Source organism: Camelus bactrianus, chromosome 9, assembly GCF_048773025.1.
Source record: "Camelus bactrianus isolate YW-2024 breed Bactrian camel chromosome 9, ASM4877302v1, whole genome shotgun sequence".
Classification (NCBI taxonomy): Eukaryota; Metazoa; Chordata; class Mammalia; order Artiodactyla; family Camelidae; genus Camelus; species Camelus bactrianus.
The window spans coordinates 77,801,949-77,820,935 of NC_133547.1; the positions used below are offsets into that span (position 1 = coordinate 77,801,949).

General features: G+C 52.6%; 1 protein-coding gene across 1 annotated transcript in view; it reads right to left on the minus strand.

Annotated features, from left to right (window-relative positions):
• Positions 1-18,971, minus strand: part of GPT2 (glutamic--pyruvic transaminase 2) — a 32,034-nt gene extending 13,063 nt beyond the window's left edge. Inside the window, exons 1-5 of the mRNA XM_074370810.1 lie at positions 18,729-18,971; positions 11,827-11,916; positions 9,636-9,744; positions 5,144-5,277; positions 2,951-3,194 (exon numbers count right to left, since the gene is read on the minus strand). Of these exons, the coding sequence (XP_074226911.1) occupies positions 2,951-3,194; positions 5,144-5,277; positions 9,636-9,744; positions 11,827-11,916; positions 18,729-18,971 (820 nt within the window). The remainder of the gene's footprint in view (positions 1-2,950; positions 3,195-5,143; positions 5,278-9,635; positions 9,745-11,826; positions 11,917-18,728) is intronic.
• Between the last annotated feature and the right edge of the window lie 16 nt (positions 18,972-18,987).

Consider the following 18,987-nt stretch of genomic DNA (forward strand, 5'->3'; position numbering starts at 1 on the left):
AACCCCAAAAAACCCCTATATTCTTGGGTGGGGTGAGTATAGCTCAGTGGTAGCGCACATGCCTAGTTCCCACAACGTCCTGGGTTCAATCCCGAGTACCCCAATTAAAAATTTTTTTTAAAATTAACTCTTAGTTTAAAAAAAAACCCTATATTCTTGTCTGTGCTAAGAATATCAAGAATAAGTCTGGAAATAATATGTAGATATACCTTATAAGAGCACGCTATGACTCAGCCAGGATTTTAGCCTTAAACTACGTAAGCAACGAACCAATCCTTTTACAAAGGGACCAGCCTGTCAAGCAAGTGCCCCCTCCCCGCGTCTTCCTGTGAAGCAAGCTCAGGGCTCTGGGAGTGGGGAAAGGCGGCAGCCCTGGATTCTACAAGGAACCAGCCACTGTTCTCACAGACGGAGGGGGGGCTGCCTATCCAGGGGGCTGAGCCTGCCTGCAAACGCTCCTAGTCTTCCCTCCCAGGGCTGCCATCCTACAAACTGTATCCTGCTAGAATGCAGGCCAAGATTTGAGCACCAAGAATATAAAAACCATGTGCCAGGGCAGTGCAGAGAGAACTGAGCAAGGACCAGGCCTCAGAAAGCCTGCAGCTCGGGAGGGGAAAATGAGACCTGCTGTACACACATAACCCCTCTGATGGGGGCCATGCAAACCGAGGATGGGGACAGAGCTTACTTCGCTCCAGTGCCTGGGATGAAGCAGTCACTCAGAACATGCCTGCTGAGCCAAGGACAGACAAACGTGCGGTGGTGTAGGAGAGTCCTATGCAGCTTTAGAGGGTCCAGGGCACAGCTGTGCCCAGCAGGGCACGACATGAGACCACCCCACAGAACAGATGGCTTTGCCATTGTCCCGAAGGCTGGGGAGGGGTCTTCCAAGTGTCCCTCACTAAAGGCCTCGCCAAAGGAATTTCAGCACTCAGCTGCCCTATGGAAAGCTCCCTCTCTTTGCACCCCAGCAGGGGACATGGAACACAAACCTGGGCAATCAGAGTCTTGACTAGGGATGGACAGGTGTCCCAACATGGGCCAATGAGAGTCTCGCCTGCAGCTTTCATTTCAACTGTAGGCAAGGATGTCTGGGGAGGATGCCCAGCTGGTGGGCAATGGCTGGAACTGCTGAAGGCCACTCCCAGGACAGATGCGTCCTGAGCAGGATTCCAACCCAGAGGAGAGCAGAGCTGGGAAATGGCCTGAGGTTGCTATGACAATAATGCTGATTTAAGTGCACTGCTTCACCCCGGACTTCACAGATCCACTTCCTTCAGTCTCGGGATGAGTTTCCGTCTTGAAACCCAAAGAGCCCTAGCTAATACCCCACTCCATTTTGACAGTTTTTAACCAGTGGTCAGTGTGTGGTCCAGACAAGATACATGGTCATCACAGCTGGGTTTCTATTTTCCATCTCCCATCTTCCAATAGCTGCTTTTCACACATTAAGACCCCTGAGAGAAAAACCAGCCTCTGCCCGTTCATAAAGTTATTCTTTAGAAAAACCACTTATATTAATATACATGACCCCCCACACACACACTTTGCCTCAAACAGGAAGTCTGCTGCAGTTTCTTCTCCCCAGACAGCCAGGTGAAACTTTATGTAAACACCTGGCCAAGAAGTTACCAACCCTATGATATAAACTAGGTAAACAGAGTACTTCATAAGATGTAAGACTTGCTACTCCAAGTGTGGGGCCAGCAGCATCACCATCACCTGGGACCTTGTTAGAGATGCAAATTTGCTAGCCTCACTCCAGGGCTCCTGTCTGGAAGTGGATCCCAGGAGGGATTTTTTTTAAATTGTTTGTTTGTTTTGTGGGGGGTAACTAGGTTTATGTATTTATTTATTTAATGGAGGTACTGGGAATTGAACCCAGGCCCTTGTGCATGCTAAGCATGCACTCTACCACTGAGCTATACCCACCAGCCAAGCAGTTTGTTTTTTTAATGAGCCAAAGTTTGAGAACCACTGTCCTAAGGTACAGTGCACCCTACGCGGATGCCTGGGCCTTGCCCCCAAGAGAGGCGTGTGGGTGTGCCCTGGCCTTTGGCACTTTTAAAAGCTTCCTTTGTGATTCTAATACGCAACCAGGATAGAGATCCCAGCTGTGTCATTCTCCTACCTCACCACGGTTAGAAGCTTCACCCTTCCCCCAAGCAGTGGGTGTAAATAAACCAGTGTGGCTGGCAGCTGCACCCATTTTCTGCACTCAGGAATTCAAGCGGCGCTTGCAGCTGATTGATGCATCATTTGATGTTCCCAAGAAGCAGATTCTACAATCAGCTCCACTGTGTTTGGCCCTGACCCAGTTTATCTCAACAAAGGAGGAGAGAGGAGCCCTTGTTCTCGGCATCCGAATAGCAACGGGGGCACATGAAGCCAGCAGCCCAGAAAGATCAAAACAGGCAGAACTGTGCATTTTTTTAAAAGAAAAATATGCAAAATTAGGAGTGCTTTTCAACTTCTGGAAACAGGTTTTTTTGGTTTGTTTTTGTTTTTAATATGGCATTTCCTTTTCAGGCATCAAAGAACACAGTAATGCTGTGTCGAAGAAAAACAAAAATGCAGACACCAGCAAGCTGAAAACTGGTTCAGAAGAACAAGTAGGGGTAAGGTAAAATGAGGCCTATGATTAATGACGACGGTTTGTGTGTAACCTGTAACCTCAAAGAGAAGATTCTTTGCAAATGCAAGAACAGGAAAGAAAACTGGCCTTAATAATTAATACAATCCTGCCCAAGAAAATGCCTGCATTTGCTCACCTCCTAAGGTGGCCTGCAGCAAATCTTATAGCTTTATGTTAGCAAATCTGGAATTAGACTGGCCACCCGGGAGCAAAGAGGACTTCACTGTTTCTTAGCTCTTCAGTGTCCAGATGATCAGTACACCGGCTGCCCCGCCCCGCCCCCGAAAGAAACTGACAAGGAAGTGAAGCGCAGACCTGTGGGGTTCCCGGGGTTGATGATGCACAGCACCTTGGGGTTACAGTGCTCCTTGGCCTCCCACAAGGCCCGCCGGAGCTCGTTCACATTCAGGGCCCAGCAGTTGTCCTCGTCCAGGTAGTAGTTCACCTGGATGGCATCGAGTTCGGAGATGACCGCCGAGTAGAGGGGGTACTGCGGGATGGGAATCATCACACCCGTCCGGGACTTGCCGCCTCCGGAGACCAGGATCTTCAAGATAGTCTGCAACCAAGAAGTCACACCTTACAGGACCGCTGCCACTTCCCAGCCCCTGGGGGCTGACCAGCAGACCAGCTGGAGGGCATCTCACCAGCCACCCCACTGCCTGCCTCCAGCTGTTGAACTTCCCTGAGTCTCACCTTTCTCATCTGTGAAATGAGGTCGGCTGTGAGAAATAAGAAAAATGCTCTCAAGTTGTCCACACAGTGCACCACACGGACTTAAAAGATTCAATACTTGTTAGTATTTTTCAAAGAGATCTTTTCAAGCAGTAGCCTTGTCTCAGAATTATTCTGACTTCACCCCTGAAACTCATTCTGCATGTCTAGGGTGGAGCCCAGGAATCTGTCTGGTCAGTGGTGCCCAAGGTTGGACAGAACCCTGAACAAAGAAGGGATTGTTGAAACGGGATAAGAACACCCAGCTACTGCCACCAGGTGGCGCTTCAACACAGCAGTTTCCAAAGCTGAGTGGGACCTGTTTTCCTACAATCCCTGAGAAACCAGGACTTGGGAGCTCTGTGGGGCTCGGGTGGAGGTGGTAATGATTTACTGAATTAATAACCCCAAACTCTCTTCTGGGAGAGTCCCCACTTTACACACAGGCTTAGCTCCTTTCTCAGGCTCAGTTCCTTGCCGCACTGGATTAAAAACCACAATGACTTAACTCTCTTCACTAAATCTTGAGGACCCCTCCTCTGGGACCTCTACCTGGGCTTCCCTGGGAATGGAGAGGGGGCTTGAGGGCAGAGCACAATGGGGGATGCCATGGTTGGGGGCTGAGTCCAGCACTAGAATCCCAATGCCACGAGAGGCTGACCTAGAGTAGGTAACCAGTAAGAGTTCAGTGCATTTGAAAGGCTGTGGGAAAGGACTGATGCTTCAACAAACATCAAAACAAGAGCCTTAGAGGTCAAGAGACATGGACCACCCTGGCACCCAGCACCGACTGGGCGCTGGGCAGCCTGCTGGAAGGAAAGGGAGGCCGCAGGTCCCTCAGTCCCAGGGTTCAGCCCCTTGTGCTAAGGAAGCCTTGATACTAGCCCTCTTCCCCTCATCCATGGCTGATCCCCAGTCACCTCTTCTCTTGCTTCCTAAACACTCCCTCACATCTACTACCCCTCCCAGCCAAAGTTAAAGCTTAAGAACATAAATCCAATTATGTGCCCCCGCCTGCTTCAAATCTTTCAATGGCTCTTAGGACCATGACCCAAATCCTCAGTCTGATCTAGCACTTCAGTACTCAGGCCTCACCTGCCTCCCAGTGCATGGCTGGTAACTGGCCCTCACCACATGCACTCGTCCCTCCAACTCTCCACTTCAAAACACGCAGCCTCCTTCCAGTTCAAGGCCTCTGCTCCAAATACTCCCCCTGCTCTGCCTCCTGGAGTACACACCTACACATCCGCCAGCTCTCTACCTGCTCAGCCATCCTGAGAAAGCCTCCTGCCCTCCCCCCAGGTCAGAGCTCCTGCTACTCCCTTCTGTAGTACTCTGTCCTCTTCAACCAGGAGAGAAACTGAAAGCTTAACGATCTGACATGCATTTATGGGATATTAATATTAATGCCAGTCTGATCTAGCACTGGTGTGTAAGCAGAGACCAAACGTGTTTGGCCCCCATGGTCTCCCCAGCACCTGGCACGGTGCCTGGGAGGAGGAAGACCGTGCCTGCTGAGAGAGAGGCCGATGCTGCCAGAAAGATGGGCACTCAAGTGCCCCGTGGCGCCTCCCGTCTGCACCTGGAGGGAGTCCGGGGCTGCAGGAGCAGCCAGGCTCACAAAGACTGAACAAGGGAAGGACAGAGGGCTACCAGGTAAACAGCAGGGACCACAAGGAGCCAGCGTCTCCTCCCAGGCCTGTCCCCCTAACGGCCCACGTGCTCGCCCTAACATGCAAGGCCGTCCGTCGCGTGGCTGAACAGTGGATCACGATGAGCCGCCTTCACACATACAGAAATGCCGTCGCTAGCTCCAGTGGTCAGGTAAATGTTGTCCGGGTCGGCAGGTACACCGCCATCTCTCCTGGTGATGTAGGCGGCCACATCTTCACGGATGCAGTTGACACCCTGACTAGCGCTGTAAGACCCTGTAAGACAGCAAGCAAGACAGTGACTAAGAGGCAAGACATCTGGCCCCATAGACTCTGTGATATCCATATAATTAGCTGACTGTGGGAGGGTGGGGAGGAGGTTAGGGAGGTCTTGGTGGGGCCCAACTCCCACTACTCTAGGCTCTGGAACTACGGCAAGCTGCTTCACCACCTATCTGGGCTTTACCCACCCACCCTCTCACCTATCCATCTACCCACGTGTCTGCCCACTTACCCATCCATCCGCCTGTCTGCTAACCATCCATCCATCCATCCATCCATCCAACCACATGCCCACCCACCCACCCATCTGCCCATCTACCCACCCACTCACTCATCCATTCATCCACCCAATGTTTACTGAGAACCTACTTATACATCAAGCATTATTCTAGACCCTGGCTTCTAACCAGTTAAATGGTGCCCACACCTGTTTCACCCACCCTCCCGGGATGTATACATGTTCCGTGACAGTATCTATCATTATAGCTGGGACTGCAATGCTTTTATCACTATTACCTACACATGATTTCAAAGAATGTGAGAGAATGGGTCAACCCAAAATGGTACCACCTGCCAGCCCAGGAGTTTGGAGCCCTAGCCAGCACTAACCACAGATCCCTGGGGCTGCTGAGCATGACACCCCTCCACACCCACCCCATGTCAACAGTATCGTCAGGCTGCCAGTTAGGATTAAAATCCAAACCACCATTTATATGAGGTTCAAAAACAGTGGTGACTACTTAGGGGTTGGGGGTATTGACTGCAAAGGGGCATGAGGTGCGTCCTGTGGTGCTAGAATGTTTAATGTCATGACCCGAGCGGGGGTGGCACACGTGCAAAAATTATTCAAGCTGTACATTAATATTTGTGCATTTTACTGAATGTATGAAAACTTGTTAAAAATGTCAGGCCACTATTTGTTTTTAGAAAGAGATTGAAAATAGGAATCTGCACATGCACGAAATCTCTCTGGAAGGAGACTCAAACTGGTGAGGTGAATTCTCTGGGGAGGTGAATGACGAGGCTTGGGGTCAGATTTTTCACTATATCCTTTTACACCATTTGAATTTCATACCACATTTAAAGAAAACCAGCCTATTCCTTCTAGGACTACCGCAAAACCACCACTAGGAGGGAGGACGGGGCTCTGGAGAGTGACTGGCTCTTGTCTGAGCCTCAGTGCACATCAGTCCAAGCCCCACACCCAGGAGGCGCTCACTGTAAGGGTCTGTGCAGCACTAGGCTCGCCCTTCCCCTCTGACCATCTGTAAAATGGACAGGGGTGGGGGGACTGGACTACTTTTCTAAGGTTCAAGTGGCAAACAGTAACACACATCAAATCAGGGTGGTGGGTACAGAGCCTTCTGTCACATTATCCGGGGTATACTAATGCATTTGAAATTTTCTGTAAATAAAAAAGTGGGGAGGTGCAGATGCTGGTGTTGGAGAATCTTTCTTCTTTGGGGTGATCTATTTGCTATTTCTGAGCTCCTGTGCTCAGAAACCTTCCAGTGCCTCCTATTTCCCTCCGCTTTCTTTCAGTGCCCTCCCCTCCACTCCATGGGGCCTGGCCATTTCCATGCCAGACAAGCCTCCTCTTTCTGCCTCTAGCTCACTTGCTTCCCTGAATTTCCAGGCCTTCACCCACTAGCAAGCTCCCTGCTCCTGCCAGCCACAGATTTTCTGCCCTCTTCCTTTAGCTGCTCTGCTATAGGTGGAACCACACTGATCCTTCATACTAGATCCTCAGATCTTGTCTCTTTCCCTAGGGCCCGATTTACTGTCTGACCTCAGCCTCTATTCTAGCCCATGATTTCTCCAGTGATTTTATTACATTCCAGTGAAGCCCTGCCCCCTCTATGTTGACATGAGGGCAGGGACCGTTACTGATTTCTGTGCATCTCTGTAGAGCATCTACCCCTTGTTGGGCCCTGCTCCACCACAGTCCTCCGTAGGACCCACTGCTCTGAACCTGACAGCAACCTTCCTCCTATGGCCCACAAACTGGCACCATCACCACTGCCAAATCCCCCGGCCTCATCACACCCAAATCCTTTCACTCAATCACACTCCAGTCTTAAACCTCAGGGCCTTTGCACACACTCTTCCCATCTGGCAGGCATTAGCAGATTCTCTTTACTCAACCTCCATGTGAATTTGAATGCAGCTTTCTCCTTAAAACCTCCCTCTATATTAGAATCCCTTGTTATAACCCCACAGCTCTCTGCTCCTTCTCTGAGAACTCATGAAAACCAGGGACTATGTTTCTGTGTTAATTCTTTTTAATGTTTGTTTCTCCCAAGTCTGACAGTGAGCTTCATGAGCACAGAAACTCCACCTGCCTTGCCCACTAGTGTCCCTCAGAGCCTGGAGCTGCGCCTGGTGTATGGCATGTGCTCAGAGAGGAGCTGGACGAGGGCATATACCTGCCATCTCCCACCTGCCCCACATGTGTCTGAGACTTGTCTCAATCCTACTCAAGATCCAGGACACAGTCTGAGAACTGGGTCACTCATCAAACAAAAAATAAAAGAAGCCCCAGTAAGAAATAATTTTAAAGATCATGATAAAAACACTTAAGAGCTCCAGGTGAGCTCTAAGACCCTGTGTGCGCATTTAATCCCTACTAGGGTCAGGGTGGCCCTGGAGCATAATGACATTTTTCAATTCCTCAATTTCTCTGGGCAGGTGCTCAGGCTGCCCGAGGCTTGGCTGACAGAGAGCACCACCCACCATTTTCCCAGTTAAGGGCCAGGACTGCACTGTCCATCCCCCCTACCTCCCCCCCCCCCCCGGCAATGGGCAGGAACCGGGAGTGACCTCTGGGGCAGGGCTTCTCCATATCTGTCAATGGGCTTTAGCACAAATGTCAACCTTCCTTGCAAGCCCAGGAGGTGGGTACAAAGTACTTTAGTTCAAGGATGAGGAAAGAGGCTCAGAGAGCACCTGCCTCGCCTGTCCTCCTGAGCTCCTCAGACAGAACCCAGTGCAGGTCCCCAAAACCCCGAAGGCCATCAGTTCTCTTGCTACAACACCTCCAGGGGAGCCTCACATGGACGTGGCCTCCCAACCCCATTCCCTCAGCCCTGGCTGACAAAGAGTTACACAAACTTGTTGGTGAGGCTTAGTACAAGGAACAGGGGGCCCCTACCCATTCCCCAGTCACATCAGACCTGCAGGAGCAACCCCCCTCCCCCACCATTGGGCTGAGGGGCTTGGAGTCTCAGGCCCACGGCCATGGGTCTCTGAGAAGCGCCTCTGTCCTCTGGGCGGGGCAGAGGGTGCAGGAGGAAAGGAGCTTGGAGGCCAGGCCTCTGGGCTGCTGCGCTGCCCTCTGACAGCCTGTGGTTTAGGCCTTGCCACACAAGGTGCTGGCCCACACCCCATCCAGGCTGACAGGCAAAAAAGTAAAGGGCAGCTGGTCCCTTCCTAGAGGGACACCGTGAAGGACACAGACTTGGACAGAGGGCTGGTAGGGTGCCCACAGCTAGGAAGGGCTCTCAATAAAGAGACAGAGCAGGACAGGGGGAAGGGAAAGGCAGGGAGGTGACAGAGAGGCCAAGTGTCGCTGGCTGATCCCCTGCTGCACAAGCCATGAGAATCCCTGTCCCACGTTCCGGAACATCCAGGCACGTGTACTAAAAAAGCCCTAAGAACAACTGTTTTCCTCAGGACAAGGGAAGCTGGATTCTTTGTGTAGGCAGAGGACAACGGAATGAGGCAAAAATAAACAGGAAAAAGAACATGAGATGAGAACAAAGAGCTAGAGGCCTGAGGCTGAAAATCCATCTCAGCAGAGAAGGGAGAGAGATTCATTTTCACATCAACAGGGGCCAAATTCCAGGTCTCGTCCCTGAGCCCTCTGGGCGTGGGCTCCGGGCACAAAGGACTGGAACACAGCAACGTGGTGGGTAGGCAGGACCATTAGAGCGAGGAAGCCACCAAAAGGGGCCCAGAGGCACCTTGCAGCACGTCCCTTCCACAACAACTGACTGCCACCTCCTGGATGATTTGGGGACGTGTGTTCAGGCTGGATGAAGTCCAGCCCTGGGCTGACCTCCTGTTCTGAGGGAGGGCTCAGCTTCAAACTTGGCTCCCAGAGGTAAACCCCAAAGGCAGCCTCTGGCGCCTGAAGTGCCCCAGTCCACCAAAAGCTGCCATTCACCCCGTAAGCTCAGCAGACGGGAGGCTAACAGAGCACGGACTGTTCATCGACTCTGCACGTCAGCCACCCCCCACACACTTGCACACTCACTCACACACAGCCCTCCATTTGGGGCCAGGGTCCAGGCCCACACTGAGAACACACGGTCTTTTCAGGCCCGCGAGGACCTGGCAAGTTGGGACCTCACCCAGACTGTTTCCGCCACAAGCCTGTAGGATCCGACGGGCTCTTTTCTTAGCATCTTCTGGGAAGCTGGGGCTGTCCAACAGGTTTGGGTAGGTACAGAGTGCCATCACCTGGAGGAACAGAGGCATGGGCTGGGCTCCCAGCACCTGCCCCCCCGGAGCCCCAGGAGGGGCACAGAGGACACGGGGCAGGAGACCGTGAGAAGATGACAATTCTGAGGGACAGTGCCACACAGGCCTCTCCCGAGGACCCCGGTAGGAGGAGGACAGTGGGCTCTCTGCAGCAGAAGGGAGACAGTGAGAGGCAGGCTCCATGATGGCCTGGGCCAAGGGTGGGCTGCCAGGAGAGGAAGCCAGGAAGAGCAAGGCTGCTACTCAGCCCCCGCTCCACCTCCTCCGTAAGGGACAGTGGCTCACGTACCCAAGGCCACAGAATCAGGGGTTCCTGAGCAGAGGGCCGAGGTTGGGCCCACCTGATAGTACGGCACAGACCCCTCCTTACTCCCAGCCTGAGCCCCCTCCCCCTTTCCTCACCATCACCCCTTTTCCTGGCCACAACTAAACACCGGGTCAGCATTCTCATCTCTGTAACAGAGAAATCGCCCTAACCTCCTCACAAATTAAGAGGATTAAGTAAGGAAATGTTTGCAAAAGTGCCAGTAAACCCCAGCTCACCGGGCAAGTCTAAGCTGGAAGCTTAGGAGTGGAGCCAGGAGCACTGAGGAGAGCGGGGGCTCAGGGCTCTGACACCAGCTGAGTGATTTCAGATAGACGCCAGCTTCTCGGAGCCTGGTTCGTCTTCATTTGTACCAAGGGCAGTGACCCAGCCTGCCCTCCTGCCAGGGGTGCTTGTGAAGATCAGAGGAGATGCATGAAGGCTGGAGGAGGCCAGCACCAGGTAGGAGAGGCTGAGCCTGCCATGGCTGGTGGCAGGGCTGGATTGGACTGTGTCAGCCAGCCAGAAAAGGCTGAGGCCACAGGACTGTGTTTACACCCAAAGCCCCAGGCATGTGTGGGGAACTTCTTCTGTTCTCTCCTCTCCAAAGCTGCGTGCTTCCAGGATGAGCTTTCAGGACAACCAGGACACTCTGACCTCCTCCTGCCTCTACTTCCCCAGACCATTCTGTCTGGTCTGATCTGCTGCCTCATCCTGGGACCAGCCTGGGGCCTCTGACATTCGTGGGGAGATGACACGCCCCTGAGGTCAGCAGCAGGGGCCACAGGTGGGAAGCACAGAAGACGTTCCTCAGGTCGTGGCCAGTCTCGGTTCTTTTCCTCCACACCCTGTGTGAATTCCCTGAGGGGCCCCAGGCTGAGGCCCCTGGTCTTGACACCCCTCTGCCCAGAGAACAGGGCAGGGTCGCCCCTCCTGCATGCCAGCCCCTACGGCAGGAGACGCAGGCAAAGAACAGAAGACTGGGGCCTCCAGCACTCAGCTTTCCTGACTGGGAACCTTACCCACACAAGGACCAAATCTTGTCCAAACAGGCCCCAGTTCTTCTCTGGGAAAAAGCTTTCTCCACATCTGGTCTCCAGCCTCTGTTCAGGAGTCCCCATGGCACTCTCCCACCTTGTCTTTTCCCCTCCAGCCCACCGATCCCACAATTTTGACCCATGCAGTATCCCTTGGCTGGTGCTCAAACTGAAATACTGAAACGTGCCTCTTGGCGGCCTTCACACTCAGCATCTCCCCAAGGTCCCCAGCAGTCCTCTGAGGCAGTGTTCTGGTGATCTCCACTTGCCTAAAGCCACTCAGCTGGTAAGCAGCAGAACCAACACTCAAACCCGAGGCATCTCACTTGGAAGGCCGCTTCTGGACCCCCAGACACCACCTCCCAGCCCACTGGGCCTCTACCTCTCCCACCTACTCTCTGATGCCCTCACCAACCCAGCTCTGAACTCAGCATCCAGGACCACGCACTGTGGAAGAGCATCCCTGGGAGCCTTGTACATTAGAGCAACCGCACGATGGGTTTAGGAATTTTAGACAAGCTGGGAAGGGAAGGAGACTGAGGGAGAGAACCAGGGGACATCAGCACTGGAGGGGGCTGCTACTTCAGTGGCACCGCCCTGTGGGATTCTGGTGCCTGCTGTGTCCTGAGGGGGCTGGACAGGCAAGGAGGCTGAGGTAACGGGCCTGGCTGGCTGGTTCCCTGCTCTCCTAGTGGCCTCTGCACTTGAAAGTCAGCTCACCTGTCGGAGGAAGGTGATTGGCTGCTGACCCATGGCATGGGCATCCCCGATGTTGGCACGAATGACCTCAGTGAATGGTTTTTTGATACCCTGGGAGGAAAAAAGGCAACAGGTGGTTACTTAGAGACTCTCAGACCCTGGATTCCAGAGGCCAAGCAGTGCTCCACAGGATATTAATAAGCTGCCCTATTCTGAGCCTTACCAGGTGTCGGGCACAGTGCCCAGCCCTTGACATGCCTGGTCCCATTTGACCTTCACAACAATCCCCATAAGGAAGAGTCAGTATCCATCCCATTTTACAGATGAGGAAATCAAGGCTTCAAAAGGTTAAGAAACTTGCCTGAGGCTACATAGTTGGTAAATACAAGTATTGGGATTTGAAGCTTAACTCCAAAATCACACTTCTTAAGCTCCACCATCTCCCACTTTCTGAAAAGGCTAGAGGAGCCCTCCTGGGTGGACAGAGTTCCGAGGCAGCTGCAGGTCCACGCTGACCCTGGGGCAGATGTGGCGGGAGGGAGGCAGGGGTGGGGCAGAAGAAGATGCCAAACACCAGGGAGAGGATCCCGCGACTGCCAGCTCCCCATCCCCAAGCAGAGACAGCCTAAGTGAACGGCCAGGGGCATGGCCAGGGGCACCGCAGCCTCCCTCCCCTTCAATCAGCAGAGACCTCTAGGGGTTGTGGTCTTCCAACCTTGGCTTTGCAGAATGAAGAATGTGGGCAGATTTTCACATCAGGATAAAAAGACTGGCTGAAGAGTAAAATTGAGGCCACTGCCTGAGCAACGTGTTTAGCACAAAGCAGAGATCGCAGAGAGAGGAGGAAATGAGAAGCTCGGACACAGGCTGCTGTAAAGGGCAAAATGCAGTTTGGATGGAGAATTGTGGGGACCTGGAACTGTGGCGATTCTACACAGCTCCCTGATAAATCCAGAATTAGCCACTGTAAGAGTTAGAATCAACAGTGGGTTCGGGGACCTCCCTGGGCAGCTGAAAGGATTATCTGAGACAAACAGTGTGAAAACACTTGGCAGAGTACAAATATCATCTTACAAAGCCTGACCAGGAACAAGGTTGCAAAGGTCATGATGGAGGAAGGAGGGGCAAAGAGGTGGCAACACCAAGAGGTGGCCTGCGTGGAATGCCTGGCCACCTTCCCGCCTCCTGCTGCCCTTTCCCCAAAGGCACCCTAAATACAAATTTTAAAGATACAATTCTATAGTTTTGACACTTGTCTCCATTTCACACAATGTGTGAATAAAACTTTAGAAAACATTTTTTCCTTTTTAAAATCAGTAATATACACTTTAAATCAAAACCAGCAGGTTTAAGGGATGAAAGCAGCTGCCAAACAGGTTTTCTGACCCTCGTTTGCTGACCCTAAGCCCCTTCTGTATAGATTCTCTAGCTGCTTCAGGAGCCAGGAGGCACAGTGGGCTGAGCAGGGCGCCCCAGAAACGGCCCTGGACCTTCATAACCAGGGCCTGACAAGTCTCCAAAAGCTATTTCTGGGGCTGGGGGGTGGGGAAGTCTCTTTAATTCCCTTGTGCCCCTTTTACCAAGTTCTTCAGGGCTGGCCAATATGGAAAGCGGCTTGGAGGGGCCAAGACAGGGGGTAAAGCACTGCCCACTGCCCAGGGAGAGGCCATGGGTGAGGGCAGGTAACCTGGAGACAGGCCCCCGGTGTGTGGCCTCAGGGCTCACCCTACAGGTGAGATGACCCAGGCCACTGAGTGCAAAGGGGCGGGCCTGACCCACCCCTTGGCACTGGCCTGGGCTCCTGGCACAGGACCCTCTGCCAGCCTGACTGAATCACCACGGCCCCCCCAGGCTGGCCAGTTGAACGCAGGTGATTTCCATGGTGTGGGCACAGCCCATTCTTCAGTAGGAGGCAAATCTGTCAAGGTCAAGGGCCAGGAACTACAACACACAGTTGCAGGCCCTCCGCCAGCCCAATGCAGGGAAAGAATAAGGCCTGGAACAGATTCCTGGATGTTCCTTTTCTGTGCCCTCCCCTTGCAGTCACTGATCAACCAATTCGGGGCCTGCCGACAAGGAGCCTAGAAATGCCAAGAATCTCCTTTCTGGGCTCTGGGGCACCCAGACCCAAGACACGTTCCTATGATGGATGAGCTGGGCAGTGGGAAACTGGCTTCTTCGAATGGGCGGGGGACCAGCCTGCCCAGCCAAGGGCCACCATACAAAGGAGACTCCTGTATCTAGGCACTCGAGGTCTATACCAGTTGGGAAACACCAAGGAGCCAGAGGCAGGCTCCTGCCCAGTGACTCATTCAGGCCTGGCAAGCACACCCAGTGGCGACCTCGCCTCCGGCCCCACCCCCAGGAGCCTGCCAGGTCAGCACGTAGCTTCCTAGTTGATTCCCAGCATTCTAGAGCCCACCTGTCTAACTCACCTGCACACACCCTGCCCAGATCTGCCTCCCTGTAGGGTACTGAGATGAGACCCATCGCAGGGGGGCTCCCTTCTCACCATTCAGCTCAAGCAGGACCCAGGGAGCAGGCCCCCGGGATCTGCGGATGGCATATTTCAGAGGGTATTAGTGGGGAGAAGGAAAAAGGAGTTATCATTGTCCTTCCCAGCCCACAGGCCCAGCATTGGGACAACAGATGATTCCAACGTGAACAAGGCAGTTTCCTCAAGGGAGAGACGGCCCCTGTCATTTCATATGACCTGTGAGCAGGAAAGCTTGGTAGGACAGTTACTCCTTGGGACCCTCCCCCTCAACAAATACTTATGAATCATGCCCTGTGACAGAAGTGGGTAACACAGGAGAGGCCACCACTTCAGAGCCCAGGCTGGTGAAGAATAAGAAGTGGGCACAGAGAAGAGAGAGAGGGCATAGCAGGCCCCAGGCCAGGAAGGCCACATGAAAAGACACTGGGGCCGTGAGCAAGACGGAGGGGATGGTGGGGGGCCAGGCAGGAAGTCCTACAGAGAGCACCAGAAAGAGACTCCAGAGACAAACTCCAACTAGTTCCCACAGTGCCTGAAAACAGGTGCATTTCATAGCTGAGAAAACTGAGGCTAGACCCTGTGCTGACTATTACAACAAGCCACGCTGGAAGAAACTGAGCCAAAGCTATACACACCTATGATGAAGAGATTAGGTGGGAGCTCCAAGGGCTGACTTTCCTAGCCACGAAAGCAGGGGAGGCTGGATGTAGGCTCCTGAACTATGGGGGTCTGGGTCAACCATAGAAATTGAGAATTGCAGGGCAGAAACAGGGATGAAAGTTGCATGAGCTCCAAATAGGATAACTGAAGACAGCAAGGCTAAGTCCCAGGCAGGAGACAGCAAACCCCAAAGAGTATGTTCCCAGACCCAGAGAGACTCAGGAGGAAGGCAAGGAAAGAGGGACCCTCGGCACTTCTCCCCAAGCTTCTCATTAGCTTGAAAACAAAGACTCTTAAGAGTCCTGTATGGCTTCTAGCTGTTCAAAGCATCATCACTAAGATCTCAAACTAGTCTTTAGAAGAAATAAATTGGCTCCATTTTGCAGAGGAATAACTGAGGCCAAGGTGAGCTGAACAACTTGTCTGAGGGCCACAGCACATAGGGCCCAGGATGCAGGTCCTTGGCAACTCAGGCAGGGCGGGTGGGTGGAGGGTTCATCCAGATGGAAGCCTACACTACAAATTTCCTTATTTTAAAATAGCACCTACATTCTAAAGAAAATGACCAATGAGATTTCACCACCTGTGCTTGGCACATCCAGGGTTTCCAATCTTAGTTCTTAGCTAACTATAACCACGTGCTTGCCACAGCACCCTCCGTTTTAACCTGTGCTTAAATGCAGCACGCACTGCTGTTAACAGTATTCAGTTTTTCCATTTGTGAATGCCTTGCCCTGAATCCGAGTACTTTTACAAATAGAAGCCATTTCTCTGTCTCCACTTATGCCAACCTCCTCCTCTGTCCCAATAAAGCAAGAAAAAAAGAAGTAGGTTGAGGAGGATCTGACAGATCTTTTCAAAACTCCTTCTAATGGCAGCTTATATTTAAGTGCTGCTCCCAATGAACACCAGGATTTGAAAAGCTGGTAGGTTCTCCCACTTGGAGCTGCTATTAGGAGAAACAGGGCCTCCCTGAGAGTACACAGACCAGGCTGGAGGAGAATGGCCCCTTTTCACGCCCACTTAGCCAACTGCTCCTCCTCCTTGAGGCTCTCCTGAGCATTCTCCTCCACTCCAATCACAGAAGCAAGACGGGTGGGACTTGCCCAGCAAGCCACCCCAAAGTCAAAAACCAGAGCCACGTGTCCAGCCAAACAGCGGGTATTGTTCTCAGAGCACCTGGCAAAATGATTCCCTAAGGCAGTTTAAATGCCTCCAGATAAATAAAGAGGCATGAAAGTCAGGGCAGGGAAAACCCTGGGCCCACCTGGCCACTGAATCTCCTTTTCTAGACTAGGAAAACCAACCCCAAGTCACTGTTCCCCCTACCAGTCCCACCCATTTCTAACCAAATCAAACCCTTGAAAATAACATAAGTCCAGTTTTGAATACTAGAATTCAAAACAGAGGTAGAAAAACCAAAACTTTGCAAAGCCAAGTCAAAAAAAAAAAAACCAAACAAACAAAAAACCAAAAAACAAGGACTGGGAAAAATACGGCTCTCTCAGAAGGGGCTATTTAAACTAGTAAATTGGAGAGGCTGTCTCCCAAGAATGAAAGGTTTAAGCAAGGCCACACTGGCCTGGCCGAGGCTACTATTTGCAGTACCTAGATTCAGGCAACTGAGACTTGGCTAAGTGAGAAGAGAACAAGAAGGGATGAGTTGGAATGAAAGCACGGGAGAAGGTAGGTGGACAGAAAGAACATCTCAACTTACTCAGGGGTAGGACATGGCAGTGCTGGGCATCTGTCCTAGAAATCACAGGGTGTTTCCAGCTCAAGTGACCAAGAAATTTGTCCACCTCAATCATGGAGCCATAGCTTGTTGGAAAACCTTCCTGGTTCCCCACTGCATACCAAACTTTGTACCATAAAGTCTGGAGCCCAGCACACAAGACTCCAGTCCACCTTTTCCATCTCATTCCTCTACCATATGCCTATGCCAGACAGTGCTCTCCCAACGGCATCAATCCCCTTCCCCAACTGCCCAGAACTTCCCAACCTTCTATCTTTGCTCACAGCCCACCTCCCACCTGGCATACTCTCACATTTTCTGTCTGCAAAAAAACAAAAAACAAAAAACAAAGACAGAAAAAAAAATAATACCCCACCAATCCTTAAAGAATTGGGGGAAGAGAGGCTCAGGCCCAGAGAACATCATGGCTTCAGTTCCCTGAAGGCAAAGACACTGTCCCGTTCTGTCCTAATCATCCTCGTATTTCGTGGATCTCATACCCAAGCTGCTGTTTAACAAAAGGTAGAGATAATCCTTGAACTCCTACCAGCTCTGGAACCAGAGAAATCAGTTGTAAAGTGGTAACTGGAGACAGTTTAACCTCAGACTTAACAGGGAGACTGTTGTCTTAAGGAAGGCCAGCTCCAGTCTGCCAGGTACCAACAAGGAGCAAAGCAGCAAAAACTCGTCTTCTCTGCCTCTGGCCTGCCCTCGGGACAGGGAGGCACAGAAACCGAGCTGGCCTCCTGTGGGCCAAGCTTCAAACTTAGCTCTGCAAGGAGTCAGAGGGAAACACTGGACTCTGACTTGTCCACCTCACTGTTTTGAGTCAGCAGAACTGGGTGTCCCAACCTGGTCTCAGCAGGCCAGGAGCTCATCAAACCCCCAAAGTCCTGGTGTTAATGGGGGCCAAGCGTCGTGGTCCCACCATGGCTTCCTCCCATGCATTCAAGAGATATTAAGTAACCAACTCACCAAGAGGTCCAGTTCTGGTGCCTATGAGAGAGAGATCAAGAAACCCTCTCCCCTTCTGGGTTAGAACTATCTTGAGCAAGCAGCTGGGTGATCATTTCATCAGTTCTTAGAATTCTTAAGAATGTTTACTTATTTTACATTACCCTTCTTGACTCCACTTGTTGAATTCCACCCCAGTTAGAACTCTGGATCCCACAGGGGCATCTCTTCCACTCACCCCAGCCACTCTGGTTGTGCGTGGCACTTTTCACGCAGTTGTGAACTCAAGTCAAGATCCCAGCCAGCTGGCCCCAAGAGTAAGAAAGCCCCAGGGCCAGCCTACCAAGACCCAAAAGGCCCGAGCCTCTGCTACCCACAAGGGGTAACTGTGTCCTCAGAGAACAAAACATGGCTGCCAGTCAAGGTTCCAGAGGGGGCCTAAAGGAAGGAATTGTGCGGGACCCTCCCCAACACCTCCATTTTTGTCAGGAAACCATTACTAGTAGAATGACCCAAAGGTCTCAGACAGAGAAAAGGCTAGGGGAGCAAACCTAGGTCTGCTCAGAGCCTTCCTCCCTTCTCCAGAACCTAACACGATCTCCTGCCCACCACTCCATCCAGAACCCCCATTCCACCGCTCCGCCATTTTACTTTCTTCAAAGCACTTATTCACTATCTGAAATTCCCGTTTATTTCCTTACTGCCTGTTGTTCCCCTCACCCACACCCACACCCCCACCCACCAATGGGTCTTGGTTCCATGCGGGTAGGACAGCCACACAGCAGGCAGTGCCTGGCACTAAGGACCGCTCAGTTACAATTGCTGAATTCAATTCAACAAGTGAACCGTATCTGAGGGCCTTACTTTGTGCCAGGTGCCGGGCACTAGTGGGTGAAGGGATGGGGGGAGGGCACTCACTTGCTTTAGCCAAGGTTGGCGGAAAGGAGTTGGCCACGCGGGTGGGAGTAAGTCCAAGCAGGAGGTCCCCAACTAGGGACAGCTGGTACTCTTCCCCTACTAGTGCTCCCTGGCCTTCCCCGGCCCTCCCTTCCCACGGGCCCCGTCGCCCGCGCTCACCCGCTGCAGTTCGAGCTCGATTTCGCCAGCCTTGAGCACGATGGGTCCCCGCACCGCGTACTCCACCGCCTTCACCTGCGGGTTCATGGACTCCAGCGTAAGGATGCGCTCCCGCCGGCTCCGTTCGGGCCGCACCTTGAGCACCGCCGAGGCCTCGGCAGCCGCACTGCTCTGACTACGGCCCCAGGGGCCTGGGGGCCGGGGGCAGCAGCCCCGCCGAACTAGCGCCGCCGCCCGTTGCATCGCGCGCCCGCCCAGA